This window comes from Nerophis ophidion, linkage group LG07, assembly GCF_033978795.1.
Source record: "Nerophis ophidion isolate RoL-2023_Sa linkage group LG07, RoL_Noph_v1.0, whole genome shotgun sequence".
In the NCBI taxonomy this organism is placed as follows: domain Eukaryota; kingdom Metazoa; phylum Chordata; class Actinopteri; order Syngnathiformes; family Syngnathidae; genus Nerophis; species Nerophis ophidion.
This window is the reverse complement of record NC_084617.1, coordinates 55,213,133-55,222,103: the sequence shown is the minus strand read 5'-3', so window position 1 is coordinate 55,222,103 and position 8,971 is coordinate 55,213,133. Positions and strand designations below refer to the sequence as shown.

General features: G+C 42.4%; 2 protein-coding genes across 2 annotated transcripts in view; one reads left to right on the top strand and one right to left on the bottom strand.

Moving 5' to 3' along the window:
- The first annotated feature begins 1,942 nt into the window (after positions 1-1,942).
- ficd (FIC domain protein adenylyltransferase) lies at positions 1,943-7,124 on the top strand. The gene is made up of 2 exons (XM_061906557.1): positions 1,943-2,493; positions 5,883-7,124. Exons 1-2 carry the CDS (start codon positions 2,223-2,225, stop codon positions 6,959-6,961), a joined length of 1,350 nt encoding a protein of 449 aa, XP_061762541.1. The 5' UTR covers positions 1,943-2,222; the 3' UTR covers positions 6,962-7,124.
- A 27-nt stretch (positions 7,125-7,151) lies between these two features.
- Positions 7,152-8,971, bottom strand: part of sart3 (spliceosome associated factor 3, U4/U6 recycling protein) — a 29,899-nt gene continuing 28,079 nt past the window's right edge. The window contains exon 19 of the mRNA XM_061906556.1: positions 7,152-8,971. This exon is cut by the window's right edge and continues 627 nt beyond it. The gene's annotated coding sequence lies outside the window, so the exon portion shown is untranslated.

Genomic DNA, 8,971 nt, shown 5'->3' with positions numbered 1-8,971 from the left:
CGGACCGAGAAAACTACATTTTTCCCATTAATTTGAGCGAGGATGAAAGATTCGTGTTTGAGGATATTGATAGCGACGGACAAGAAAATATAAACATTTTAAAAAAGTTTAAAAAAAAAAAACGCGATCGCATTGGGACGGATTCCGATGTTTTTAGACACATTTACTAGGATAATTCTGGGAAATCCCTTATCTTTCTATTGTGTTGCTAGTGTTTTAGTAAGTTAAATAGTACCTATTAGTCGGAAGGGTGTCTCCACAGGTGTCTTGACGTGCATTGTCTCAGGGGAGTCGACGGCAGCTATGGACGGCACAAGCTCAGCTTTTCTCTGGTAAGAACTGACTTTTTAACCACAATTTTCTCACCGAAACCTGCAGATTGACATTCCGTCTTGATCCATGTCCGCTTGACCGCGCTCTGATCCATAGTAAAGTTTCACCTCCAGGAATTTTAAACAAGGAATCACCGTGTGTTTGTTTGGCTAAAGGCTAAAGCTTCCCAACTCCATCTTTCTGCTGTGACTTCTTCTCCAATATTAATTGAACAAATTGCAAAAGATTCAGCAACACAGATGTCCAAAATACTGTGTAATTATGCCGTTAAAGCAGACGACTTTTAGCTGTGTGTGTGCGCAGCGCTCATACTTCCTAAAAACCTGTGACGTCTTGCGTACTATCAAACTGCATGGTGGGTAGTAGTGGGTTCTCAGTAGGCCTTTAAATAGTACCTGATAGTCGGAAGGGTGTCTCCATGGGTGTCTTGATGCCAATGTCTCAGGGGAGTCCATGGCAGCTATGGACGGCACAAGCTCAGCTTTTCTCCGGTAAGAACTGACTTTTTAACCACATTTTTCTCACCGGAACCTGCTGGTTGACATTTGGTAGGGATCCATGTTGGCTTGACGGCGCTCTGATCCGTAGGAAAGTTTCACCTCCGGGAATTTTAAACAAAGAATCACCGTGTGTTTGTGTGTCTAAAGGCTAAAGCTTCCCACATCCATCTTTCTAATGTGACTTCTCCAATATTAATTGAACAAATTGCAAAAGATTCAGCAACACAGATGTCCAAAATACCGTGTAATTACGCCGTTAAAGCAGACGACTTTTAGCTGTGTGTGTGTTCAGCGCTCATACTTCCTAAAAACCCGTGACGTCTTGCGTACACGTCATCATTACACGACGTTTCGAAGAAGAAACTCCCGGGAAATTTAAAATTGTCCATCCATCCATTCAAATTCTACCGCTTATTCCCTTTTGGGGTCGCGGGGGGCGCTGGCGCCTATCTCAGCTACAATCGGGCGGAAGGCGGTGTACACCTACACAAGTCGCCGCCTCATCACAGGGCCAACACAGATAGACAGACAACATTCACACTCACATTCACACACTAGGGCCATTTTAGTGTTGCCAATCAACCTATCCCCAGGTGCATGTCTTTGGAATTGGGAGGAAGCCGGAGTACACTGAGGAAACCCACGCATTCGTGGGGAGAACATGCAAACTCCACACAGAAATATCCCGAGCCTGGGATTGTAATTTAGTAAACTAAAAAGGCCATATTGGCATGTGTTGCAATGTTAATATTTCATCATAGATATATAAACTATCAGACTGCGTGTCGGTAGTAGTGGGTTTCAGTAGGCCTTTTTAAAAAAAAAAAACGAGACGCTGCTGCCCTCTTGTGGTAATTAGTAAGATTGCAGTACTAAAGTAAGAAGGTTAAAAAAAATCGAACATCCAACAAAATATATTGTAATATTTAATAACATTTAATTCAAGGGATAACATGTATGGGTCTATTGTTTTACGAAGACGGGTTTGCATTTTAAATTGGCAAAAAAAAAAAAACAGGGCCGAGAAATTACGTCATATTTCATCATCCAATCAAAGACGTTTACGAACGTCCTATGTATTGATGCATTTTAAACCAATCACAGTCGTCGTTGTATTTGGGACTGACCAATGGATGTTCGACATGTTCACATGTGCGGGTGGAGAAAGCCGATGATGTGTATGACTTGAAGCTCTCCGTTGTGTTCAACAACAGTTGTTTCCCACAAGTTAAGCTCGTCTTTTTGTCTTCTTATCGTTGGCCAATGCGCTAAATAGTTGAATTACTTGAGACTACGAGTCGACGTGTTGATGGTGTCCTCCTCTCACTTGGAGTGCGTGGCCAAGCTGTCGGGGACCTAAAGAAATGGAGGATTCAGGCCGGAAGGGTCATGGCGGGTGTGACGGTGTGGCGATACACTAGCGGTCGTCTCCTGGGAGGATGGGGCCCTCTTCTGTGTGTCCTGCTGGGGTCCCTGTTGGCCCTGTTGACGCCAATGGTCGGGGTGGAGGAGCGTTGCCGCGGCTCCTTGAGCGCCATAGCACAGCTCCGCTGCCAGCTGTGGGGGAGCTCCCATCAACCCACGCATGCGCAGACCACCAGCCTCGCTGTCCCCTTCTCGGAACTCGGCTTACTGCCGCTCAGGTCGAAGCCCAGCAAAGGTATTCCTTATTAGTAATACTACTGTTTTATTTGTCAAGAGGCTTTTTCAAACATATACTTTAAGCACAATACCAATGGGCGCAATTTGCAAAATGCGGTTACGCGCTTTGCAAATTTAATGTCAAAGCAAATCAAATGTTTATTGTATTAATCACTATACAGCGGGGTTGCTGTCACACCAAATTTCATCTCCCTACAACCCCGCTCCCCCATTTACTTCCGGGGTCCTGATTAATACAGACGTTTTGTTAACGCTATATTATAAAAATACAGACGTTTTATTAACGCTATATTATTAAAAAAAAAATGTAAAAAACAATTTACAAACACAAGCTATGGGATGACTTGAGAGGAAACGTGACCCCGGAAGTAAATGCGTCATCCCATAGCTTGTGTTTGTAAATTGTTTTTTATTTATTTTTTTTATAATATAGCGTTAACAAAACGTCTGTATTTTTATAATATAGCGTTATATTTTTATAATATAGCGTTAACAAAACGTCTGTATTATTCATGACCCCGGAAGTAAATGGGGGGTGGGGGGAGCGGTTGTAGGGGGGAAGAAATTTGGCGTGACAGCACCAACCTTTTTGAAACCAAGAGCTACTTTTTGGGTACTGATTAATGCGAAGGGCTACCAGTTTGATACACACTTAAATACATTGCCAGAAATAGCCAATTTGCTCAATTTACCTTTTAATGAATACATTTATATATATAAAAAAATGGATATTGCTGTCTGTCATTCCGTCGTACATTTTTTTTCCTTTTACAGAAGTTTATTTGTAGAGAATAAATGGTGGCAAAAAACACTTAATTGAATGGTTTAAAAGAGGAGAAAACAGGGAATAAAATGAAAATAAAAATTTTAAATATAGTTTATCTTCAATTTCGACTCTTTAAAATTCAAAATTCAACCCAAAAAAAAGAAGACAAAAACTAGCTAATTTGAATCTTTTTGAAAAAATAAAAAAAAAAAATTTATGGAACATCATTAGTAATTTTTCCTATTAAGATTAATTTTTGAATTTTGATTACATGTTTTAAATAGGTTAAAATCCAATCTGCACTTTGTTAGAATATATAACAAATTAGACCTAGCTATATTTCTAACAAAGACAAATCATTATTTCTTCTAGATTTTCCAGAACAAAATTTTTAAAAGAAATTCAAAAGACTTTGAAATAAGATTTACATTTTATTCTACATATTTTCTAGATTTGCCAGAATATTTTTATTTTATTTTAATTATAATAAGTTTGAAGAAATATTTCACAAATATTCTTCATCGAAAAAACAGAAGCTAAAATGAAGAATTAAATTGAAATGTATTATTCTTTACAATAAAAAATAATAATAATTGAACATTGATTTACATTGTCAGGAAAGATGAGGAAGGGATTTAAAAGGTAAAAAGTTATACGTGTTTAAAAATCCTAAAATCATTTTTAATGTTGTATTTTTTCTCTAAAATTGTCACTCTGAAAGTTATAAGAAGCAAAGTAGAAAAATAAAATAATGTATTTACACAAGTGAAGACCAAGTCTTTAAAATATTTTCTTGGATTTTCAAATTCTATTTGAGTTTTGTCTCTCTTAGAATTAAAAATGTCGAGCAAAGCGAGACCAGCTTGCTAGTAAATAAATTAAATAAAAATAGAGGCAGCTCACTGGTAAGTGCTGCTATTTGAGCTATTTTTAGAACAGGCCAGCGGGCTACTCATCTGGTCCTTACGGGCTACCTGGTGCCCGCGGGCACTGCGTTGGTGACCCCTGCTATACAGTGTACATCCAGGACTAAACTACTGACTAAACTACTACCACAACTTGGTTTACTATTTATAAACTATAATAATGTAGGGTTACCTGGAACTTGAAACAGGCCACCCGGCCTGAATCCACACTTTCCTCGCCAAACACCTTCGTTTCCCAACCTTCACCCTTGGATAAATAGGCCTTCATGCCATCTACGCAGTGTTGGGAGACTGTTTTGCTGTTAGATCGCGTCCAAATTTGCAAAGTGCGCAAGATTGGTGAAATGCTTACATTATGTACAAGTTACAACAAGTGAGAAGTTATCGCGACAAGCCGCGGAATCGCGATAAACGGTATAAACCGCAGTACAACTTCTCGGCCGATAACAGATTGTACTTTGATATATTAACCGTACAAATTATTATTTTATTTTATATTTTTACAATATAATAATTACCATACTTGCCAACCCTCCCGATTTTCCCGGGAGACCCTTGAATTTCAGTGCCATCCATCCATTTCCTACCGCTTATTCCCTTTGGGGTCGCTGGTGCCTATCTCAGCTGCAATCGGGCGGAAGACGGTGTACACCCTGGACAAGTCGCCACCTCAACGCTGGGCCAACACAGATAGACAGAAAACATTCACACTCACATTCACACACTAGGGCCAATTTAGTGTTGCCAATCAACCTATCCCCAGGTGCATGTCTTTGGAAGTTGTAGGAAGCCGGAGTACCCGGAGGGAACCCACACAGTCACGGGGAGGAAATGCGAACCCTACACAAAGATCCCGAGCCCGGGATTGAACCCAGTACTACTCAGGACCTTCGTATTGTGAGGCAAACGCACTATCCCCTCCTCCATCGTGTTGCCCCTCCCGAAAATCTCCCAGGGCAACCATTCTCCCGATTTCCACTGGACAACAATATCGGGGGCTTTAAGGCACTGCCTTTAGCACCAAACCCCGCCCACCTCAACCGACGCACGGGGGGTGGAGGGTGGTAGTGGGGGTGAATTTTGGAGCCCGGAAGAGTCTCGGGATGCATGGGATTCTGGGTATTTATGTTGCGTTTATAATGTGTTACAGTGCGGATGTTCTCCCGAAATGTGTTTGCCATTCTTGTTTGGTGTGGGTTCACAGTGTGGCGCATATTAGTAAGAGTGCTAAAGTTGTTTATATCACAACCCTCAGCGTAACCTGTATGGCTGGTGAAAAACTATGCCTTGCAGTCGCTTGTGCGTTGAGTCAGCAGCCGCACACTAGATGTGCCCGGCCGGTACTCAGATAGCATAGTATTAAAGCGGACGCTATGACATGGTCGAGAGGACAATTAAGGCATTGCCATCACGGCACGGCCTCAATATTGTTGACTGGGTAAAAATCTCAGAACGTTGTCCTGGGAATATTTCTGGGAGAGGCAATGAAATTTGGAAAACCTCCCGGTAAAATTTGGGGGTCGGAAAGTATGCAGCTGAGCCACATCAGAGTGATCCAAGAGCCGCTTGCGGCTCCGGAGCCGCGGGTTGCCGACCCCTGATATACTCCCATGTAGATGAAAAATATCTCATATTCCTCGCAAAGACACGGGGGGGAAACTGAAGAAAGTGACAACCTGTTTGTTTGTGATGCAGAGATGGTTCTTGAGGCGCGGGCGGCGCTGCAGCAGGCGCAGGAGATGAAGAAACAGGGCAAGAGAGAGAAAGCCCACAAGCTGCTGGTGCACGCACTCAGTCTCAATCCAGATTACGTGGACGCCCTGACGGAGCTGGGGACTATATTGGAGGAGAAGGACGTGGTCCAGGCAGACCACTTGTACACCAAAGCCTTGGCCATCTCACCGTGCAACGAGAGGGCGCTGGTAAGCCGAGACCGCACTCTGCCCTTGGTGGAGGAGCTAGACCGGCGCCACTTTGGCGTCATCGACAGTAAGGTGCGCAGACTCATGTCCATACCCAAAGGCAACTCTGCGCTACGTCGAGTGATGGAGGAGACGTATTACCACCACATCTACCACACGGTGGCCATCGAGGGCAGCACTCTGACTCTGTCCGAGATCCGTCACATAATCGAGACGCGTTACGCCGTACCCGGCAAGAGCCTGCAGGAGCAGAACGAGGCCATCGGCGTGGACGCGGCCATGAAGTACATCAACACCACGCTGTTGTCCAGAACGGGAGACATCAGCGTCACCGACATCCTGGAGATCCACAGGCGAGTGCTGGGCTACGTGGACCCCGTGGAGGGCGGGCGGCTGCGTACCAACCAAGTGTTCGTAGGCCACCACATCCCGCCGCACCCGCAGGACCTGCAGCGGCACATGCAGGAGCTGGTGCAGTGGCTCAACTCTGACGAAGCCCTGCAGCTGCACCCGGTGGAGTACGCCGCGCTGGCGCACTACAAACTGGTGTACGTGCACCCCTTCGTGGACGGCAACGGGCGCACGTCGCGGCTCTTGATGAACCTAGCGCTCCTGCAGGCACGGTATCCGCCCATTACTATCCGCAAAGAACAACGGGCCGAGTACTACGCCGCCTTGGACACGGCCAACGAAGGCGACGTGCGCCCCTTCATTCGCTTCATCGCCAAATGCACAGAGATCACACTGGACACGTTGTTGATCTCCACCACTGAGCACGCGGTGGGTCTGCCGGGGGCGGGGCAGGAACACGCTTGTCCAGACTGTAAACAAACCATCCTGGCTCACACCTGAGTCAGGGTGGAAGTGTCCATCCTGTGTCCCCTGCTGAACATGATTTCATTTGCACACTGGGTGTTTTCATTTCACTTTAAGCCGCCATTGTTTGACATGGCCACACCATCTCTCATCGTGATTATTTATTTCTATTTTAATAAAAGGGTTATATTACCTCTCAGTATGTCTCCAAATAATGACTGCCACAAAGGTTAACTAAAGTCTTTATTCCATTGTATAGCTTTAACATCAAAGTATAGATTTGTTTTCATCCAACACAACATAGAACTGCAAGGAAACAAGAAATCATAAAATAGTATTTTTTAGATTATTTATGAACTTCAAACCTAAAGTGGTAATGTTTGCACACATGGAAACACTTAAGTTTGTATTTGAATTAGGCCACGGTGGTGAGAGTAATTCATATAGCTTATATTCCATCTGGTTGTATAATTAACATTACATAACACCATCTAATTGTTGATCAACATGAAATGTAGAAAGACATCCATAGATTGTCTTAATGTCCACTAAAAGTTTATAGTAAAGAGAAATACAACTTTTAGCCATTTATTTTTCTGTCAATTATTCATTTGAAAAGTGCAGATTTTGATTTTATGCAAGACTTGTTCAATAAAGACAAATCCTTGGCACACACAAGTTATAAGTATGTGTCATTTGACACAAAATAAGTTGTGATCTTCAAAGTTGAACTAACATTTTCTTACATGCCTTGATAGAAAAAAAAAAAAAGCCAGTGTGATTATAGCCACTGAAGAGTAAGTGGAACTAATTTAAGCCACACACACACAATAATACTCATTCATTCCAGCACTACCTAAATACCACCACTAAGTGGTGCTGTGAGTAGTTTAACTCCAACTACTCTCCTGCAACCTGCAGTCAGGAATGTTGAAATATATAAACATTTGCTAATAAAGTTTTTATAGCGGCAATAGTGTACGTTGATGGTTTAAAATTATAATTTAGGAGTATATTCAACTTTGGAGGTTCCAATGTACAGTGCATCTGAAAAGTACTTACAGCCATTATCCAAAATGAAAAAAAAATCCTCAAAATTGTACACAAAACCCAAGTTTATTTTTTTAGTTTGCAAACTAATGAAACCTAAAACAAAAACCATACTAACATAAGTTTTCAGAGGAGTTGCTCAATGCTTTGATGATGCACATTTGGCTGCAATTACAGTACAGCTTCAAGTCTTTTTGAATACAATACTACAAACGTGCCAAACCTATCTGGCCAGATGTTCCCATTCCTCTTTGCAGCACCTCTCAAGCTGCATCAGATTGCATGGAAAGGGTTAGAGTTTATCCAGGATGTCTCTACATTGCTGCATTCATCTTGCCAAAATGCACCTGAAATACCCTCAGGCCATGAGATACATAATTCTCTGGTCTGATGAGAGAAGGATTGAACTCTTTGACGTGTATACCAGGCATCATGTTTGAGGAAACCAGGCACTGCTCATCACAAGGCCAATGCCATCCCTACAGTGAAGCATGACGGTGGCAGCATCATGCTTTGGGGATGGTTTCAGCTGCAGGAACTGGGAGAAGAGTCAGGATAGAGGGAAAGCTGAATGCAGCAAGGTTCAGAGACATCCCGGTCATGCTGCAAAGAGGAATGGGCCAAACTGCCCAAAGATAGGTGTGCCAAGCTTGTCGCATCGTATTCAAAAAGACTTGAGGCAGCAATTTCTGCCAAAGGAGCATTAACAACATAATGAGCAAAGGCTGTGAATACTTATGTACATGTGTTTTCTTAGGTTTTTATTTTTAATACATTTGAAAAAAATACATTAGAATGTGTTCACATTGGAATTATGAGTTATTGTGTGTTGAATTTTAAGGGCAATAAGGCTGTAACATAAAATGTGGAACAAGTGAAGTGCTGTGAATACTTTCTGGATGCACTGTACATGGAAACAACTTGCAATACTTTATTTTAAATCATTGAAGTCTAAAAAAAACATTTTATCACACCTGAATAGTTTAAAACATTATC

Coding starts and splice junctions, on each gene's coding strand:
- ficd (XM_061906557.1), top strand. CDS start 2,223: ATGGCGGGTGTGACGGTGTGGCGATACACTAGCGGTCGTCTCCTGGGA. Junction 2,494..5,882: donor CAGGTCGAAGCCCAGCAAAG/GTATTCCTTATT, acceptor TTTGTGATGCAG/AGATGGTTCTTGAGGCGCGG.